At 39.3% G+C, this 22255-nt stretch overlaps 1 protein-coding gene across 5 annotated transcripts in view; it reads left to right on the top strand.

The window, feature by feature from the left end:
- Positions 1–22255, top strand: part of FAM114A2 (family with sequence similarity 114, member A2) — a 51624-nt gene that overhangs the window by 19857 nt on the left and 9512 nt on the right. For all 5 annotated transcript variants that reach the window (XM_011931642.1, XM_011931644.1, XM_011931643.1 and 2 more), the window contains 3 exons: positions 11106–11185; positions 19753–19875; positions 20341–20480. In XM_011931642.1, coding sequence (XP_011787032.1) covers positions 11106–11185; positions 19753–19875; positions 20341–20480 — 343 coding nt within the window. The remainder of the gene's footprint in view (positions 1–11105; positions 11186–19752; positions 19876–20340; positions 20481–22255) is intronic.

Genomic DNA, 22255 nt, shown 5'->3' with positions numbered 1-22255 from the left:
TTAGTTGATACAGTTTCTTCCTAGCACCGATGGTCTTTACAATTTGGTATGTTTTTGCAGTGGCTGGTACCAGTTGTTCCTCTCCATGTTTAGCACTTCCTTCAGGACCACTCTTGTAAGGCAGGCCTTGTAGTGACAAAATCCCTCAGCATTTGCTTGTCTGTAAAGGATTTTATTTCTCCTTCACTGATGAAACTTAGTTTGGCTGGATATGAAATTCTGGGTTGAAAATTCTTTTCTTTAAGAATGTTAACTATTGGACCCCACTCTCTTCTGGCTTGTAGAGTTTCTGCCGAGAGATCCGCTGTTTGTCTGATGGGCTTCCCTTTGTGGGTAACCTGACCTTTCTCTCTGGCTGCCCTTAAGATTTTTCCTTCATTTCAACCTTGGTGAATCTGACAATTATGTGTCTTGGGGTTGCTCTTCTTGATGAGTATCTTTGTGGTGTTCTCTGTATTTCTTGAATGTACATGTTGACCTGCCTTGCTAGGTTGGGGAAGTTCTTCTGGATAATATCCTGAAGAGTGTTTTCCAGCTTGGTTCCATTCTCCCCGTCACTTTCAGGTCCACTAGTCAAACGTAGATTTGGTCTTTTCACATAGACTCATATTTCTTGGAAGCTTTGTTCTTTTGTTTTTACTATTTTTTCTCTAAACTTCTCACTTTATTTCATTAATTGATCTTCAATCACTGATACCCTTTCTTCCACTTGTTCGAATTAGCTACTGAAGCTTGTGCATGTGCCACGTAGTTCTCGTGCCATGGTTTTCAGCTCCATCAGGTCATTTAAGGTCTTCTCTACACTGTTTATTCTAGTTAGACATTCGTCTAATCTTTTTTCAATGTTTTTAGCTTCCTTGCGATGGGTTCAAACATCCTCCTTTAGCTCGGAGTAGTTTATTACCGACTTTCTGAAGTCTACTTCTGCCAACTTGTCAAAATCATTCTCTGTCCCATTTTGTTTTGTTGCTGGCGAGGAGCTGTGTTCCTTTGGAGGAGAAGGGGCATTCTGGTTTTTAGAATTTTCACCTTTTCTGCTCTGGTTTCTCCCCATCTTTGTGGTTTTATCTACCTTTGGTCTTTGATGATGGTAACCTACAGATGGGGTTTTGGTGTGGATGTCCTTTTTGTTGATGTTATTCCTTTCTGTTTGTTAGTTTTCCTTCTAACAGTCAGGTCCCTCAGCTACAGGTCTGTTGGAGTTTGCTGGAGGTCCACTCCAGACCCTGTTTGCCTGGGTATCACCAGCAGAGGCTGCAGAACAGCAAATATTGCAGAACAGCAAGTGTTGCTGCCTGATCCTTCTTCTGGAAGCTTTGTCTCAGAGTGGCACCCAGCTGTATGAAGTGTCAGTCAGCCCCTACTGGGAGGTGTCTCCAAGTTAGGCTACATGGGAGTCAGGGACCCACTTGAGGCAGTCTGTCCATTCTCAGAGCTCAAACACCGTGCTGGGAGAACCACTGCTCTTTTCAGAGCTGTCAGACAGGGACGTTTAAGTCTGCAGAAGTTTCTTCTGTCTTTTGTTCAGCTATGCCCTGCCCCTAGAGGTGGAGTCTACAGAGGCAGGGGGACCTCCTTGAGCTTCAGTGGGCTCCTCCCAGTTCGAGCTTCCTGGAGGCTTTGTTTACCAACTCAAGCCTCAGCAATGGCGGACGCCCCTCCCCCAACCAGGCTTGCCACCTGGTAGTTCTATCTTAGACCAGCAGTGAGCAAGGCTCCATGGGAATGGGCCCCACTGAGCTAGGCACAGGATATAATCTCCTGGTGTGCCGTTTGCTAAGACTGTTGGAAAAGCGCAGTGTTTAGGTGGCAGTGTCCTGATTTTCCCGGTATAGTCTGTCACAGTTTCTCTTGGCTAGGAAAGGGAACTCCCCCGACCCCTTGCACTTCCCAGGTGAGGCAATGCCCTACCCTGCTTTGGCTTGGCCTCCATGGGCTGCACCCACTGTCTGACCAGTCCCAGTGAGATGAACCAGGTACCTCAGTTGGAAATGCAGAAATCACCCGTCTTCTGTGTCGATCACACTGGTTGCCGCTGACCAGAGCTGTTTCTATTCAGCCATCTCGGAACAGACCCCTCCAAGGATCTTTTTCATATAATGACTTCTTTTCCTCTGGGTAGATACCCAGTAGTGGGATTGCTGGATCAAATGGTAGTTCTACTTTTAGTTCTTTAAGGTAAATCCACACAGTTTTCCATAGTGGTTGTACTAGTTTACGTTCCCACCAGCCATGTAGAAGTGTTCCCTATTCACCGCATCCATGCCAGCATCTATTATTTTTTGGTTTTTTGATTATGGCCGTTCTTGCAGGAGTAAGGTGGTATCGCATTGTGGTTTTGATTTGCATTTCCCTGATCATTAGTGATGTTGAGCATTTTTTCATATGTTTAGAGCCATTTGTTTATCTTCTTTTGAGAATTGTCAGTTCATGTCCTTAGCCCACTTTTTGATTGGATTGTTTTTTTCTTGTAGATTTGTTTGAGTTCATTGTGGATTCTGGATGTTAGTCGTTCGTCAGATGTATAGATTGTGAAGATTTTCTCCCACCCTGTGGATTGTCTGTTTACTCTGCTGACCTTTTTGCCATGCAAAAGCTCTTTAGTTTAATTAAGTTCCAGCTATTTTTCTTTGTTTTTGTTGCATTTGCTTTTGGGTTCTTGGTCAGGAAATCCTTGCCTAAGCCAATGTCTAGAAGGATTTTTCCAATGTTACCTTCTAGAATTTTTATAGTTTCAGGTCTTAGTTGATTATTGTGTAAGATAGGAGATGAGGATCCAGTTTCATTCTCCTACATGTAGCTAGCCAATTATCCTAGCACCATTTGTTTAACAGGATGTCCTTTCCCTACTTTATGTTTTTGTTTGCTTTGTCAAAGATCAGTTGGCCTCAAGTATTTGGGTTTATTTCTGGGTTCTCTATTCTGTTCTATTGGTCTATGTGCCTATTGACCAATACCATGCTGTTTTGGTGACTGTGGCCTTATAGTATAGTTTGAAATCAGGTAATATGATGCTTCCAGATTTATTCTTTTTGCTTAGTCTTGCTTTGGCTGTGTGGGCTCTTTTTTGGTTCCATACAAATTTTAGGGTTTTTTTTAGTTCAATGAATAATGGTAGTGGTATTTTGATGGGGATGGTGTTGAATTTGTAGATTGCTTTGGGCAGTGTGGTCATTTTCAAAATATTGATTCTACCATCCATGAGCATGGGATGTGTTTTCATTTGTTTGTATCATGTATGATTTCTTTCAGCATTGTTTTGTAGTTTTCCTTGTTGAGGTGTTTTACCTTCTTGGTTGGGTATATTTCTAAGTGTTTTATTTATTTATTTTTTTTTTGCAGTTTTTGTAAAAGAGGTTGAGTTCTTGATTTGATTCACTGCTTGGTTGCTGTTACTGTATTGAAGAGCTACTGATTTGTGTGCATTAATTTTGTATCCAGAAACACTGCTGAATTCTTTTATCAGTTCTAGGAGCTTTTCTGGAGGAGAGTTTAGGGTTCTCTAGGTAAACAATTGTCAGCAAACAGTGACAGTTTGACCTCCTCTTTACCGATTTGGATGCCCTTTATTTCTTTCTCTTGTCTGATTGCTCAGGCTGGGACTTCCAGTACTGTGTTGAAGATGAGTAGTGAGAGTGGGCATCCTTGTCTTTTTCCAGTTCTCAGAGGGAATGCTTTCAACTTCTCTCCATTTAGTATTGTGTTGGCTGTGGGTTTGTCAGATGGCTTTTATTACATTGAGGTATATGTTCCTTGTATGCTGATTTTGTTGAGAGTTTTAATCATAAAGGGATGCTGCATTTTGTTGAATGCTTTTTCTGCATCAATTGAGATGATTGTATGATTTTTGTTTTTAATTCTGCTTATGTGGTATATCACATTTATTGCCTTTCATGTGTTAAACCAGCCCTGCATCCCTGGTATGAAACCCACTTGATCATGGTGGATTATCTTTTTGATGTGTTGTTGGATTTGGTTAGCTAGTACTTTGTTAAGGATTTTAGCATCTATGCTTATGAGGGATATTGGTTTGTAGTTTTCTTTTTTGGTTATGTTCTTTCCTGGTTTTGGAATTAGGGTGATACTGGCTTCATGGAAAGATTTAAGGAGGGTTCCCTCTTTCTCTTGTGAGAAATAGTGTCAATAGGATTGGTATGAATTCTTTTTTGAATGGTAGAATTCTGCTGTGAATCCATCTGGTCCTGGACTTTTTTTTGTTGGTAATTTTTAAAATTACCATTTCGGTCTCACTGCTTGTTATTGGTCTATTCAGGGTATCTGATTCTTCCTGATTTAAGCTAGGAAGGTTGTATCTTTCCAGAAATTTATCCATCTCCTCTAGGTTTTCTAGTTTATGTGCATAAAGGTGTTCATAGCAGCCGTGAATGATCTTTTGTATTTCTGTGTTGTCAGTTGTAATGTCTCCCATTTCATTTCTAATTGAGATTATTTGGATTTTCTCTCTTGCTTAATCTTGCTAATGGTCTATCAATTTTATTTATCTTTTCAAAGAATTAACTTTTTGTTTCAATTATCTTTTGTATTTTTGTTTGTTTCAACTTTATTTAGTTCTGTTCTGATCATGGTTATTTCCTTTCTTCTGCTGGGTTTGGGTTTGATTTGTCCTTACTTCTCTAGTTCCTTGAGGTGTGACCTTAGATTGTCTGTTAGTGCTCGTTCAGACTTTTTAATGTAGGTGCTTCGGGCTATGAACTTTCCTCCTAGCACCACCTTTGCTGTATCCCAGAGGTTTTGATAGGTTGTGTTACTATTGTCATTCAGTTTGAAGAATTTAATTTCCATCTTGATTTCATTTTTGACCCAGTGATCATTCAGGAGCAGGTTATTTAATTTCCATGTATTCGCATGGTTTTGAAGAGTTGATTTCTAGTTTTATTCACACTGTGATCTGAGAGAGTACATGATACAATTTCAATTTTTTTAATATGTAGAGGCCCCTTTTGTGGCCTATCATATGGTCTATCTTGGAGAAAGTTCCATGCACTGTTGAATAGAATGTATATTCAGCAGTTGTTGGGTAGAATGTTCTGTATATATCTGTTATGTCAATTTGTTCCAGGGTATAGTTTAAATCCATTGTTCCTTTGTTGTCTGTTTTGATGACCTGCTGGGTGCTGTCAGTGTGGTATTAAAGTCCCCCACTGTTATTGTGTTGCTATCTATCTCGTTTTTATTTTATTTATTTATTTATTTATTTTTGAGACGGAGTTTTGCTCTTGTTGCCCAGGCTGGAGTGCAATGGTGCAGTCTCAGCTCACCCCAACCTCCGCCTCCCAGGTTCAAGCGAATCTTCTGCCTCAGCCTCCTGAGTAGCTGGGATTACAGGCATGTGCCACCACGCCTGGCTAATTTTTTATTTTTAGTAGAGATGGGGTTTCTCCATGTTGGTCAGGCTGGTCTCGAACTGCCGACCTCAGGTGATCCGCCCACCTCAGCCTCCCAAAATGCTGGGATTACAGGCGTGAGCCACTGCCCCCAGCCTGTCTCATTTCTTAGGTCTGTTGGCAATTATTTTATAAATTTGGGACCTCCAGTGTTAGGTGCATATATGTTTAGGATTGTGATATGTTCCTGCCGGGCACTGCCTTTTACCATTATATGGTGTACCTCTTTGTCTTTTTTAACTGCTGATGCTTTAAAGTTTGTTTTGTCTGATACAAGAATAGCCATCTCTGATTGCTTTTGGTGTCCTTTTGCATGGAATGTCTTTCCACCCCTTTACCTTAAGCTTATATAAGTCCTTATGTGTTAGGTGAATCTCTTGAAGGCAGCAGATTGTTGGTGAGTTCTCCTTTCTGCAATTCTGTGTCTCTTAAGTGGAGCATTTAGGCCATTTACATTCAACATTAGTATTGAGATGTGAGGCACCATTCCATTCATTGTGCTGTGTTGCCTGTACATCTTTTTTTTTTTAATTGTATTTTTGTTTTATAGGTCACGAGATTTATGTTTTAAGTAAGTTCTGTTTTGATGTGTTTCCAGGATTTGTTTCAAGATTTAGAGCTCCTTTTAGCAGTTCTTGTACTGCTGGCTTGGTAGTGGCAAATTCTCTCAGCATTTGTTTGTTTGAAAAAGACTATCTTTCCTTCATTTATGAAGCTTAGTTTCACTGGATACACAATTCTTGGCTGATAATTGTTTTGTTTGAGGAGGCTGAAGATAGGGCTCCAATCCTTTCTAGCTTGTAGGGTTTTTGCTGAGAAATCTGCTGTTAATCTGATAGGTTTTTCTTTATAGGTTACCTGGTGCTTTTGTCTCACAGCTCTTGAGATTCTTTCCCTTGTCTTAACTTCCGATAACCTGATTACAGTGTGCCTAGGCAATGGTCTTTTTGTGATGAATTTCCCAGGTGTTCTTTGAGCTTCTTGTATTGGATGCCTAAGTCTCTAACAAGGCTGGGGAAGTTTTCCTCGAAATTTCCTTGATTTCCAAATGCGTTTTCCAAACTTTTACATTTCTCTTCTTCGGGAACGCTGATTATTCTTAGGTTTGGTCATTTAACATAATCTCAGACTTCTTGGATGCTTTGTTCATATTTTCTTATTCTTTTTCTTTTGTCTTTGTTGGAATGGGTTAATTTGAAGACCTTGTCTATGAGCTCTGAAGTTCTTTCTTCTGCTTGTTCAATTCTATTGTTGAGACTTTCTACAACATTTTGCATTTTTGTAAGTATATCCATTGTTTCCTGAAGTTTTGGTTGTTTTTTATTTATGCTATCTATTTCATTGTATATTTCTCTTGTCACTTCTCATATCATTTTTTTGATTTCCTTAAATTGGGCTTTGCCTTTTCTCTGGTGCCTCTTAATTAGCGTAATAACTAACCTTCTGAATTCTTTTTCAGTTGAATCAGGGATTTCTTCTTGGTTTGGATCCATTGCTGATGAGCTAGTGTGGTTTTTGGGGGTGTTAAAGAACCTTATTTTGTCATATTACCAGAGTTGGTTTTCTGGTTCCTTCTCATTTGGGTAGGCTCTGTCAGAGGAAAGGTCTAGGGCACAAGGGTGTTGTTCAGATTCTTTTGTCCCACGGGGTATTTGCTTGACGTAGCACTCTTCCCCCTTTTCCTAGGGATGTTACTTCCTGAGAGCTGAGCTGTAGTGATTGTTATCTCTCTTCTGGATCTAGCCACCCAGCAAGTCTCCCAGGCTCCAGTCTGGTACTGGTGGTTGTCTGTACAGAGTCTTGTGAGCCATTTATGTGGGTCTCTCAGCTGTGGATACTAGCACCTGTTCTGGTGGTGGTGGCAGGGGGGTGATGTGGACTCCATGAGCATCCTTGGCTTTGGTTGCTTAATGCACTATTTTTATTCTGGTTGGCCTTCTGCCAGGAGGTGGCACTTTCAAGAGAGCATCAGCTCTGGTAGTGTGGAGAAGAACAGGCAGTGAGCAGGGCCCTAGAACTCCCAAGAGTATGTGTTCTTTGTCTTCAGTTATCAGGGTGGGAAGGGCAAGGTTGGGCTCAGACTCTCCTTGGGCAGGTCTTGCTGTGGCTGCTGTGGGGAATGGGGATGAGGTTCTCGGGTCAATGGAGTTATGTTCCTAGGAGGATTATGGCTGCCTCTGCTGTGTCATGCAGGTTGTCAGGGAAGTGGGGGAAAGCCAGCAGTCACAGGCCTCACCCAGCTCCCATGCAACCCAAAGGGCTGGTCTCACTCCCACTGTGTCCACCCCCCAACCACACTGAGTCTATTTCCAGGCAGTGAGCAAGCAGGGCTGAGAACTTGCCCCAGACTACCCACCTCCCAGCTGTGAAAGCAAGTAGGGCTTTCGTTCTTCCCCTGCCTGTGGAGTCCACACACTGGATTCATGCCCTCTCCTGAGTTCTGTTAAGGAGAGTTCTCCATCAGTTCAAATTGTTAGGAAGTTCAGCTGGAGGTTTCCTTCTCCCTGTGGCCTTTTCCCAGTGCCTCTGGCCATCCTCCCCAAGAACCCCTGTGAGGCAAGGTGGAAATTGCTTGCTAGAGAACCCAGCAAGCCCACAGGGGTTTTCCTACTGCTTCTTCTACCCCTGTATTTCACTTGGCTCTGTAAGTTGACTCAGCTCCAATGAGGTCAGATTTGTCTCCTGTAATCTAGACCTTCAGGTTCCCTAATGGGGTGTGTGTTCCGGGGCGGATGATCTCCCTTTCCCACTTCCACACTGTTTGGGCACTCACAGTATTTGGGAGGTCTCCCAAGTCCTGCAGGAGCAATCCACTTCCTTCAGAGGGTATATGGGTTCTCTCGGCTTTCCTAATGTGTTCCTGCAGTCATTCTGGAGCAGAAGTTTACAATGTGAGCCTCCACGTGCTGCTCTGTCCATCCGAGTAGGAGCTGCAGTCTATTATTCCTGCCTCCTTTCTGCCGTGATCTCTCCTACTTTCAGGGCTTTTTCTTTTTTGTTTCCATTTGTGTTCTGCATTGTGTCCTAACTAAGAAGTCAAACTGGCTGGCTATATAGCATCTTGCTAAATGATACCTTATTCTATGTAAAGGTACTTGTCCTGATTAGAAAATGGTTCTTGAATACAAGTTTCTAAACCTGCCTTGAGATATTGAGAAGGCAATATAGCATGGTGAATAAAAGGATGGGTTTTGGAATTAGACTTGGATTCAAAATCAAGATCTGCCATTTACTAAGCCATGTGACTTTGGGAAGTTACTTAACATTGAGCTTCTGTTTCCTCACCTGTAAGAAGAGTATGCTAATTCCTCTCAAGTTATAAGGATTAAATGAAATACTGTATTTAATATGTGGCACATAGTAAGCACTCAACAAATGTGGCTATTATTTTCGTTGTTAGGAGGGCATAAAGAAATAGGTAAAAATATGCATTTTAAAAGTCTTAACAGGAAACCGATAAATTTTGATTTTCATAAGTTGCTCCATTGTTCCTAATTTCCTAATCAAGCCCTACATGACAATCCTCAGTTATTTATAAACTTAAATTATTTGCTTGTAGTGCCATTAACAGTATTTGTTCAATTTACTCAACATCTGGCTTTCCATAGTAATCAGAAATCCCAGTCTTTAAATACCTTTCAGAGAACTCCAAGCAGTTTTCTAAACAGATGGTTTTGTGTCTGTGATATTTTTTTTCCTACGTGTTCTCCAGAGATCAGAACTCTGAAAAGATAGCACTGGATTCCCCCCACCACTCACTGTGCCCCAGCCTTTCCCAGTGATTTTGGTTGAGAATGCAATAGTGACCTTAGTATTTAATTATGTCTCTATGAAGCTGTTTTTTAAAAAAGTGGTGATTTTCAGAGGGGAGAGAATACCACAGAACCAGTGATGATGTGGTTATCTTCATTTTCCATCAGCATCCTGGGCTCTTGCCTCTCTACCATATATACCTGATTCCTTTTTTCAGAAGGAGTCTTCCTGCTTGGAAGATTTATATAAATTTAATTTATATAAATTATATATACTACCATAATTATAATTTACATTCTAAAATATACCCTAAAATAGAATTTTTTAGTAGAATGAGATAAATTTCTGTAAATAAAAAGTCCATTTTATTTCCTGCCCTCCATTGAATTATTTTGTGAACCCGTTTGGGTATATGCATCCCACTATGGATCCAGATTCATCCCTTGTATCCAAATTACAAATTATTTGAGAAAACAAAATGTCTACCTAAATAGTAGAATGTTATTAGCAGTTGTTTAAATGTCTTATGTAGGAAGAGTTGTGTCAATTAGTGAGATCAGCTTTTCCCAAACCTTATTATACCTGAGATCACGAAATCATTTAATTCTCTGCCTTAAATACTAAGAGAGAAGGACAAAAGGATAGTGGATGGAGACAGAAGAGCCAAGATACACTTTTTTGTTCCTGGGAATATTAAGCAAGATGCTGAGTATGAAGCAGTAATGATTTGCCCTGGCAAACTATAGTGAATTAAGAAATATTCTATAGACTAAGTAGATTGCTAGAAGGTTTCTATGTACAAGAGTTCTCTTCTGCATTCCATGTTGCAGAGAAGCCTTGGGCTGGACCACAAAGCAGGGAGTGTATAGGATTCAGATGAGTAGGGAGGAGAAGAGAGCGTTTCCCACTGTTTGTTTGGATTTGCTAATTGCTTTTTGATTTTGAGTCACCCATTTGCTTGTTTGTTTCTTTGTAAGTGTTCCTGGTTCTCCATCATCTTTCACAAGACTAACTCCAACAGCTTCCTTACCATCCTTCCAACGTTCTGGAATTCCCTTTGCTTCCTTCTTTTTATTTTTAATTATGATGGATGCATAATGATTGATCCTCTTTTCTTCTTATCCACCATTTTCTCTTACCTGGATCCTGGATTATTGCCTCAGCCTGCCTCCCTTCTTTTCCCCCTTCTAATCCGTTCTCCACCCAGCCATCAAAGTGATCTTTCCAAAATTTAAATGTAATTCTGTTTCTGCTTAAAACCATTCAGTGGTTCCTCACTTCCTCATTATAAAGTTTGAATTCTTCACCATCGATTATATGGCCTTTATTATCTGGATCTTACCTTTCTAGAAAGCTTATCACTTCTCCCCGTTACGTTAGATACTCTTAATCATATTAAACTCCTTAGCATACTTTCTTTCACCTTTGGCTCTTTGCATTTGTTTCTCTGCCTGAAATACTTCCTATTCTCCTGACTAACTTGTACTCAAGTTTGATGTACCAACTTAAATTCCACTTTCTTGGAAGTGCATGCACAGTACTTGCTTAGTCTATGCTGTCACCATTTCTACATTCATGCTCTGGATGTAATGCAAAAAGCACAGCACAGGATTTGAACTTGGAGTAGGAAGACTAAGGTTTGACCAGTAATCTTTACTATGCAATCTTGGGGAAGTCACTTAATGTCTTCAAGCCTTAATCACTTCATCTCTAACATGGAATAATGTTACTTTTCTCTCAAGCCCATTGAAGCATTTATTGATATAATATACATAAAAGGATACTATAAGCACTAAAGCACCATGCTCATGTACATTACTGCTGCTGCTGTTGTTATTACTACTACTGCTGCTGCTATTACCACTCCTCTCCTCTTCCTCCTTGCCTGCCACCTCATGATCCTCAGCAGTCTTTCTGGAGTGTTTTATATGGGACTTGGTTTTTTAGGGGATGAAGATTTTACCAAGGACATAACAGAGCTGTTTTCCCAGCTGCACGTTTCCTCCAAACCAGAGAAACTTGCCAGGGTAAGTTATTGCTTCTTGGTGATTTTCATTATTTTACTTGTAAGAATGTAGTGGATAAAGACCATAAGATTATAAATTCCTGGCAGAGGTGTCACCAAAATCGAGGGTATATTCTCGTTATACCCAGAATTGGGTTCTGCATCTACTTGCCTTCTGCTCCTCTAGGTTAGTGTGTTGAACCCACATCTGCCCTCCAACACGTGTCCCATCTTCACCTGTTTTCAGTTGGGATGCTTTGCTTATCTGAAAGCTTAATTTAGGCTACAGTGTTGGTCATTAAAAGTTGGCAGTGCAGACCAGCCTCATGATTCCAGTGGGTGAGCCTCTGTTGAGGACTCACTGTTCTCAGGGGTCTGAATGATTTAGAAATGATATGTGGCCTTGCCCATAGGGATTAGAGGTTGTCATTTCCCAGAGCCCAGTGACTCAGATAATGACTATTTGGCGTATGGAAGTGAGAGAATATTATGACCAAGGCCTTTATTTTTGGTGCTGATTCTGGAACTATTTTCTTATATCTGAAATGTGGAGAGACTTTAATCAAAGCTCAGAGTGGTTAGAGAGGTTCTGTGGCAAATATAAGCCAGTGTCTGCGCGTGGGACACTGTTCACTGGGTCATGGACTGCTTGCTACCTCTTTACCCACCTCTACCAATCTTGAGAAGCATTTCAAGACCAGTCAGCTGCAGGTGCACATTATTTCCTGGCCAGGGAGAGGTGAGAGCTATTGCATAGTCGACCCAGTCACCTTGTCTCCATCCCCCAGGGCAAGGAATATGATGTTTGGTGTGTTATCCCACTCTCCTATGCCCATCGAAAATGCTGTATTCTCTGAGAAAGCTTTTTTAGATCATCCCCAGGCAGTTCATCTCCCTTACCTGTACTGTAACACTTTACTACAGCACTTTTGATCTTGTATTATAGTGCTTTTTATTTTGGAAATAATATCAAACTTAGAGAAAAGTTACAAGAGTAGCACAAACAATATTTGTATACCTTTTATGCAAATCCAATACAATTAATATTTACCTCATTTGCTTAAACATTTGTGCTTTCACATATGTTCTTTCTCTCTCTGTGTGTAAATACACGTATACACATATAGATAAACATATTATTTTTGTAACTATTTGAGAGTAAATTGTAAACATTGCTCTTCTAAATTTTTCAATATGTGTCTGCTAAGGATGGGGATATTCCCTTACATAACCACAGTATAGCTATCAACTTCAGTAAATTTAACATTAGTACTTTCATTGTACTAATTTGTTGTAATCTGTTTTCCGTATTTCAGTTACATCAGTTGACCCAATAATATCCAATAATATCAAACTTTTTCTTTCAACACTGGAGCCAGTACATGATCACAAATTTAGCTGCCGTGTACTTTTAGTTTCCTTTAATCTAAAACAGTTCTTCAGCCTTTCTTTGTCTTTTATGACACTGGTGTTTTTGAAAAACGAGCTTTGGAGTTTGTCTGATGCTTTCTCATGATTAATGTCAGTTTATACATTCCTGGCCAAAATACTCTCTAAGTGATGGTGTATCCTGCCCAAGGTATCACATCTAAAAGTACATGATATTCATCTACCCCTTACTGGTAATGTGTTGTCTGATTTCTTTCTGTAGAGCTACAGTTTATTTTCCTATCTTGCTAATAAACATTCTGTGAGGAGATACTGTAAGACCATACAAATATCCTGCTACTCATCATAATTTCTCTCCTAAATCTAGCATCTATTTATGATTCTTGCACCAATATCTAGTGTGAAGATTTACCAGTTGGCTTTAAGCATTCCAATGTAGTCATGAGCTCTCCTTTTCTCCTTTTTCTTTTGAATTTGAACAAAATTCAAAAAAGAATTTTGTTCATTCTTTTTTTATTTGTTGTCAATATGCTTTCATGGAGTTCTGCTTTTTCCCCATTGGCTTGTAATTCATCACTGTCCTTAATATTTTGATGTTCAGATTTGTCTTTCAAGCTGGCTCCTAGGTGGCATGCCTCCATCATTTTGGGGTGCTTCCTTACTTTCTGGCATAACAAGATATTCTTATATCTTATGCCTTCTGTGCCCCAGCCCCACAACCAGACATTTCTTTGAGAAAGCATGATTCATTGATTTTTGGTTTCATAAACCAAGACCTGGGTACTAAGTGTACTCATTGCCACTGGCATGACTTTGATTCTAGGCTGTCAGCAGAGCTAGAAAATATACTCAGGTACGTATATACCTATATGTGTTATGTATGTAGATACATATGTGCACATGTACACCTATATGTATTTTAGAAATCATGACTTCACACATGATGTAACTCCAATTTTAATCCATCCCTACAGGGTTTTTCCTTGCCTTTCCCTGTTACACATTTGTATCTCTCTTCTATAGTAGGAACCTTATCTCCCAATAATATTAGCACATTTCCTTAATTATGAGATGTGTCTGAAATGATTTTATTGCTTTGCCTATACTGTAGATTTGTCCAAAATGCTTGGAACAGAGAACTGTTTCAGATTTCAGATTTTTGTTTGGATTTTGGAATATTTGCCCCCCCCCACACACACACACATACACACACAGTGCTGTATCTTGAGGATGCAATCTAAGTCTGAACACAGAATTTATTTATATTCATGTATGCCTTGTACACATAGCCTGAAGATAATTTTATACAATATTTTTAAAAATTTTGTGCATGGAGGCCGGGCGCAGTAGTTCACGCCTGTGATCCCAGCACTTTGGGAGGCAGAGGCGGGCAGATCACGAGGTCAGGAGATCAAGACCATCCTGGCTAACACGGTGGAACCCCGTCTCTACTAAAAATACAGAAAATTAGCCAGGCCGGGTGTGGTGGTGGGTGCCTGTAGTCCCAGCTACTCAGGAGGCTGAGGCAGGAGAATGGCATGAACCCGGGAGACGGAGTTTGCAGTGAGCCGAAATTGCACCACTGTACTCCAGCCTGGGCGACAGAGTGAGACTCTGTTTCAAAAAAAAAAAAAATATTGTGCATGAAACAAAATTTTGAATTCATTTTGACTGCAACCCATCACATGAGGTCAGGTGTGGAATTTTTCACTTGTGGCATCATATTGGCACCCAAAAAATTTCAACTTTTGGAGAATTTTGGATTTTCGTATAAGTGATATTTAATCTGTACTATAAAAGTAATCTACAAAAAATTGTTTTATTTACTGCCTATGTGTTAATTTTGTTTTTGAATATGTAGGGTATTAACACGCTTCCAAAAATCAAACTGCACAAAAAATATACTCAGGTCTGTCCCTCCCACTTCCCTTCCACTCCATTCTCCTGTTTTTGTAGGTATTCATCTTTCTTGTTTTTGGCTTATCTTTCCTGAGTTTCTTTTTGTAAAGATAAGCAGATATATTTTCTTATCTCCTCTGATGGAAAAGTCAACATACTGTATTTGTTCTTTAGCACTCTGCCTTTTTCACTTAGCCTAGTGCATAAGTATTTTTATACATTTATCACAGTTTTTAAAAAATATGTATATCTTACCTCCTATCCTGAAGCTTAAATTTCTCGAAGGCAGGATCTGTACATACCTATTCCTTAAAATTCCAGCTCTACTACCTATTACTTTCTGTGTGACCTTTAGCAAGTTGCTTGACCTCTGTGAGCCTCATTTTTTTTGTCTCTGTGTGGTGAGTGATAATAATGTAGGGTTCCTGTGAGGTTTAAATGTGTTCACACACACAAGCTCTTACAAACTGCCTGGCTCATAGTAAATAAATGCTCACTGTTGATGGCTCCACAGAAGATAGCCCGATGTCCTCTACATGTAGCTGTTCAATAAATATACATATATGTTCAATAAACCTTTATTGTGCTTAGTAATTTGCTAGGTGCTAGGGAAATAATCATGAGAAAGACATAGTTTACATGCTTAATGAGAGATCACATTAATAATTATTTTTGGAAGACCAGTAACTCCTTATCTATCTGGCAGTTCTAGCCATTCTCTGAAAGCAGTCTTCAGATTGTTTAAATTTTAGGCATTGAGACTTAAGATGTAGACTGATTAAGGATCAAGGCCTTAACCATTGACCCTCAAAAGATTTAGGGTGTACGATGTAGGGGAAAGAGCACTGAATTAGGAGTCTGGGAATATGATTCTATGATTCTGATTCTTGTTCTGATACTCACGTGATGTGGCCTTGGGCAAATTCATTTTCTTCTCTAGGCCTTATTATTTTTCTGTTGGAAATAAATAAGCTTTTGGAGAAGCCAAGTTCAAAGGTACTTTTGAGATCTGCAGATCTCAACAACTGGAAAGTTCCAGACTGAATTGTGGGCGTGGGTGACATTAATAATTTTGGAAAAGGATAATAAATTACCTTGAGTTGGCACAATAGTTCGTGATGATTTCACTTCATATATTTATTACAAGAGAGGTCACTTTGGGTAAGCTCTATGCGTACTAAAATATCTCCTGGCCAGGGGCGGTGGCTCACGCCTGTAATCCCAGCACTTTGGGAGGCTGAGGTGGGTAGATCACGAAGTCAGGAGTTCAAGACCAGCCTGGCCAAGATGGTGAAACCCCATCTTTACTAAAACTACAAAAATTAGTTGTGCACAGTGGCAGGTGCCTATAATCCCAGCTACTCAAGAGGCTGAGCTTGAACCTGGGCGGCAGAGGTTGCAGTGAGCTGAGATCATGCCACTTCCCTCCAGCCTGGGCAACAGAATGAAACTCTATCTCAAAAAAACAAAAACAAAAAACTCCTTCAAGTATATTAAATTTATGGTATCAATTTTTTCTTTTATGTGGTCTATCACTTTCCATTTTTCTTTTTTAATCTCAGATAAATTAATCCTTCGTTTTTTACTCATTTTGTCTCTTCAGAGATATTGCAAAGAATTTAACATATTGTTTGTATTATTAGTCAACTGTTAGGATTCTTTCCAGCCTCATCTCTCACTGTTCTCTTCTATAAATCTCACTACTCCAACCTAATTTTCTGTCACACTCCCCATCCTCTACATTCTTCCTTACTGGCCTTTGTTCTGTTTCTCAGGTGTACCACACTGATTTCCCTGTGCTTACAACTCTTGTTGCCTAAATATTTGTATGGCCAATTCCTTCAGGTTGCAGCTGAAACATAACTTTTCAGAGACCCTTTCTGACCACCCAAACTCAAGCCACCTTCTACCCATACTCATCATTACTCCCTTTTATTTTCTTTATGTATGTATTTGTTTGTTTGCTTGTTAATTGCCTTATTAGGAGAGAGAAGAGCAGGCTCCTAGTTTGTATTATTCACCATTGAGTCCCCAGCACTGGCACAGTGTTAGTATATATTTGCAATAAATGAATGAATGAGTAAAATGCCTGTATCTTATATTTTGGTCTTGCTAGATATCTCACAGTTTGCCTAAACACTTTGCATTTTTCTGTTTCCAAGCCTTTTTATAGTTCATGCTATTTGGTGTTTTGAATTTGAGAGGGTAATGCTTAAGTAATGGGATGGTATAGATCAGAGCTAGATTGTTCCTGAATGTTTTTGTGGGGGAATGTAGGGAAAGAACCCTACAGTGAAATTCTGGGAACACAGGTCTGCTTTAGCTCATTCAGGTGGCCTTGGATGTAGCCCCACTTACTGATCCTTCAAGGTCTAACTCCAGTACTGTGCATGTAATAAAACCTGTGTTTCTCATTTAGAATCACTCTCAAAGTCTTCTCTGGATTCCTATTACCTCATAACGGCTTTGAACACATTTTGTGTATGTAAAGTTAATAAAATAGATGGTAATAAACAGTTTCTGAGAAACCAGGACTCTCACTTGCAAATGGTAGAAACTCAAGTTAAGAAACTTAAAAAAATAACAAACTAATTTAAAAGAGGGGAATTCAGTAGCTCAAGAAAACAGAAAATCAAGGAGGAGAACTGGCTTCAGGCATGCTTTATTCAGGAACCTATCTCTATCCCTATCTGTGTCTTTTGGCTTGCTTCCTTTTGTTTTAGCTTCATTCTTAGGGAAGCTTTTCCATATGGTGGTAAAATGACCATTGGCAGCTTCAGGGTGGGTGACTTTTTTCCATTTCAGTAACGCCAACTAAAAGAACACTTCTTTTTGTTGATAATTTTACCAGATGTCCTGGGACTGATGTCCATTGATTCTGGCTGGGGTTACTTTTTAATCTATGAACCACTTACTCTGTGGACACAGGTATTAATATTCTCAGTAGCTAAATCTGAATGGTTTGCCAACTTTTGGAGCCAAAAGCTGGAAGCAGCTCCACGCAGATCACATGAACTAAGGAGAATCTAGAACCTGCCACCAGAAGAAAGGAGATGTGGATGCTGGTCATATCCGTATCCAAAACAGTAGATGTTCTTCCCAGTGTTCTGGACACTGGGTGTGCAAAGCCAAATAAAACACACTCTAGCTATCCTATAATACATAGTTTAGTTAGGAAACAGATAATTCTACTATATTTGGTTAAGTACTAAATTTAAGTTACTTGAAAGAGATGATATCTGGGTAGAGGATTGAAAGAACAAGTATAGTAGAGGTCATTCTTACTGAACATAAAGTGGAAAATGTTAAGAGATGAGGCTGGAAAAGTAGGTAGGGTCTAGGTCATGGAGATTTGTTACATCATGTAAAGAACGTAATCTAGTTGATGAGGAGCCATTGAAGGAAAGAGGAATGGTCAGCCCTGGGCTTAGGAGCGATCACTGGTAGCGTTATGGAAGATAGATTTAAGATAAACAGATCAGAAGCAGGGAGACCAGTCATGAAGTGGCTCTGAACTCAAGAAGTGGTAATAGGAAGGAGGAAGATGGGAAGGAAGAGGATGACAAGGGACTTGGATAAAATCAGACCATCTTGGTGATTGATTGGAGAGGAAAAAAATTTAAGATAGCACCTATATTTTGGCTCAGGTGACTGGTACATGGTGGCACTTCTGAAACTTTGGGAAATGAAAGAGGTTGAAAAATTTGGGGGTAGGAAGAGAAAGACAATGAGTTCAAAGTTTTTACTTGTTATATGTGTGATGCCTGCAGAGTATTTTGTCTAGCAGGCATTTGGAATAAATTTTCAGGAGAGGTCAGGGCTAGAAATAAGGATCTAAGAGTCAACAGTAGGCTGAGGATAGTTAAAACCACTGGCATAGGATGGATGGAGAGGGAATAGGATGAGACAAGTAAAGAGTGAAGGCTAAACCTCCAAATAATACTGGTGTTTAAGAGACTGGCCAACTAGGATCAATATGTAAAAGAGACTGAGGAGGAATGATCATAAAGTTCAGAGGAGAACAGAAAAAAGTGGGGTTATAAAAACCGAAGAAAACTAGATTCATTATCAGGAGAATGGATAAATTGTGATATATGCAATCATGCATTGTTTATTGATGAGGATATGTTATGAGAACTGCATCATTAGGCAGTTTTGTCATTGGGCGAATATCAGAGTGTACTTACACAAATCTAGCTGATGTAGCCTGTTATATACCTAGGCTATATCGTTTATTGCTTCTGTACAAAACTGTACAGCATGCTACAGTACTGAATACTGTAGGCAGTTGCAACACAATGGTATAGAAAAGATAGAGTAAAAATATAGTATTCCAATCTTACAAGACCACCATTATATATGTGGTCTGTTGTTGACCTAAACGTCATTATGTGGTGCATGACTGTATATAAAATGAAATACTACACAGCAGTTAATATGAATGAACTAATACATGCAACAACATGGATAAATCTAACAGACATTATGTTGTGCTTAAGCCAGACACAAATTAGAATGAACTTGTATTTCTATTTTCATGCATTTTAAGATCAGGAAAAATTATTTATAGTGAGCAGAAGAGGGGTTGCCTTTGGGCAGGAGGAGGGAGACATGGTTGGAACAGTATTGGCGAGGAAGCGACATGAAGGGACCTTCTAGGGATGAGGAAATATTCTATATCTTCATCACAGTTTCACAGGCATATACACATATAAACATTTCTTAAGCCATACTCTGAAGATTTGTGCACTTTATGTAAATTATACCTTGGTTTTTTGAAAAGCTGATTAGAGGCCAGGTGCAGTGGCTCACGCCTGTAATCCCAGCACTTTGGGAGGCCGAGGCGGGGGGATCACCTGAGGTCAGGAGTTCAAGACCAGCTTGGGCAACGTGGCGAAACCCCGTCTCTACTAAAAATACAAAAATTAGCCAGGCATGGTAGCGGGCGCCTGTAATCCCAGCTACTTGAGAGGCTGAGGCAGGAGAACCTTTTGGACTCAGGAGGTGGAGATTGCAGTGAACCAAGATTGTGCCATTGCACTCCAACCTGGGCAACAAGAGTGAAATTCTGTCTCAAAAAAAAAAAAAAAAACCCACCAATTAGACAATTTAAAAAAGGAATGATGGACAGCAGTGATAAGTGTTGCTGAGACTAGTAGGATAAGGACTGAAAAGCTAGATGGTGTGTTCAGGTAAGAACAAATGCCCTTACTTCTAGGATGCTCTTGTGTTCCTGGTAGGTGCACAGTAATTTTGGTGAACTGAATTGAATTGTTGATGGCCAATATTTTTCTTATTTAGGCAAGAAATACCGCCCACGAATGGATCAGGAAGTCTCTGACCAAGCCATTAGCAGAGAATGAAGAAGGAGAAAAACAGTTGGAAGCAGAAAATACTGAGCAAGTCAACAAAAATTCAATAGAGGTAGCCAAAGCAACGAAGGCTTTTTTGTTTGTTTTAGTAGATTTGAGATGTATCACAATCAAGGACCCAGGCTCCTAGTTTTTACACTGCTATCCATAATTTCAACCTTGTGATCTAGGATTGTAGCATTTTAGATCCAGACTATAAGATTAAAGGAGGAGTGAAGAAAAAAGAGAAAGGATGCATGTGTGTTTTGTCATGAGGAAGGTTCTCAGAAACTGCTGCCTGACGCTTGTTATCTATATCATTTGGCCAAAACTTAGTTACTTGGTCACACCTGACTTCAGGGGAGCCTTTATGTTTGTAGCTTTGAGCCCAGCTGTAAAATTACATCACTGTGGAAGAAGAAGACACTATTGGAAGGCAACTATTAGTCTCTGCTACAAATCCTGTAGTATGAGAGAAGTAAGATGGTATCATTTCCACCAATTGTTTTGCTATGCTTTGTTTTGTTTTTCCATCCAGGATATCCATGTGTTTGCAATCCGGAGCCTAGCTGAACTGACTGCTTGCTCAATTGAACTGTTCCACAAAACAGCTGCATTGGTTCTGCATGGCAGGAAGCAGGAAGTGACAGCCATAGAAAGGAGCCAAACTCTTTCCCAGTAAGCATAATGAGAATTCCTCTAAATGATGCAAATTGCAGGAGTTTTCTTGGCCTATTTCCAAAGTTTTATAAACATCTCTCTCAAGAAACCATTCACCTCACACCCGTCCACATATTAGACGGTTTGTTTATTTTGGTTGTTTTTTCCTTTTCATTGAACCATGATAAATCAGCATTATAAATCTGCTCTTTTTATGAAGAGCTCATGTTCTGAAAACTATTTCTTTACAGATTATTAGTTTTAGTAGGAATGGAATTTGGTGTAAATGAAATAAGAGAAGAGTTCTAAGAACCTCATTTCTTAATAGTAGTTATTATTGAGTGCTAATTATATACCATGCCAAGTGCCATGCTAAGGGATTTGCATGTATAACTTCTAACTTTTATAACCCCAAAAGTAAGTGATTAGTCCAGTTTTAATCATGGGGAAATGCAAACTAGAGGAGTTAACTAATCTGTCTGTGTTGTGTGGCCTGGGATTTAGACCCAGGTCTAACTGAGTGTCCTGAACCCGTTCTTTTTTTCTCATTATATTGCTGATTTATTCAAAAATTTTTCAAAAATAGTATAGATAATCATAGGTGGGGAAGAAAAAGCCCAGTAGTTTCTAAGTAAATCTCCTGATTGAAAAAATGAGAATTTTAATTAGAAACAAATATATGAGAGTGCCCATTGTTAGAACTGGGAGGGGCTGTCAGTCTTCTGCAGACTTCCTCTTTACTTGCACCATCACCATCCCACTACACTGTCCCATAATAGGGGGCTCATTTGTCTTCTTGAACATCCTTAAGGATGAGAGACTCACAACCCTAAAAGGAGCCTGTTCTGTGGAAAAGAGGCTATTTCTGCTGCTTGAAATGTTCTTTGAAATGTGGTTCACTCCCTCTCTGAATTCAAGTCTACTCAGGTGCCACCTTTTTAGAAAAGCCTTCCTTCACCACAAAGTCTGGAATAGCATCTCCAACCATTCTCTGTCCTTTCACTCTGCTTTATTTTCTTAGCTTATATCACCACATAACACTTATATGTATATGAATATATATGTGTGTATATGTATACGTATTTGTGCGTGTGTATATATATGTATATGTATATAGTCTCCCCCTTAATTTAGCAAGTAAGTTGGAATCCATGAAAAATGGGACTTTTCTTGTTCGCTGATATGTTCCCATTGTTTGAAAGACTTTAAGTAAAATCTGGCACATACAAGACTTTAGGTAAATATTATTAAAGATGGGCTAACCACTTACTTTTGGAGTTGTTGTAAAAATTAGAAATGATACATGTAAATCCCTTAGTATGGTGCCTGGCATGTAATTAGCACCCAGTAACTAATAACTGTTATTAAGAACTGAGGTTCTTAGAATTAATGAATACATATTTTAACTTTTCTAAATGGAATGTAGGGTCTTTTGAGTATGATGTTGTCTCCTTAAAATATATTTTAATTATTTTCTATTTGATTTAACTTGAACATATACTGCTTTCTAGAGGATTTTATAGAGAAATGTTTTTCTAAGGACTGAACTTCCTTTTTCTGTAGCATGAGTGCTTGCTCAGATGGATCTTCTTATACATTGGCGGGCTGATTTAGGCATACAGTAGTACCCCCTTATCTGTATGGTTTATGTTCTAAGCCCCTAGTGGATTCCTGAAACTGTTGATAGTACCACACTTGATTGCCATCATTTGGAACACATTTCTATGCATGTCTTCCACCCACAAATTTAATGCCTTTTCCATCTTTTTAAAAAATATTTTATTGGTACATAT

This window comes from Colobus angolensis, unplaced genomic scaffold, assembly GCF_000951035.1.
Source record: "Colobus angolensis palliatus isolate OR3802 unplaced genomic scaffold, Cang.pa_1.0 Scaffold90, whole genome shotgun sequence".
In the NCBI taxonomy this organism is placed as follows: Eukaryota; Metazoa; Chordata; class Mammalia; order Primates; family Cercopithecidae; genus Colobus; species Colobus angolensis.
The sequence above is the reverse complement of the archived record's forward strand: the minus strand, read 5'-3'. Positions and strand labels throughout refer to the sequence as shown.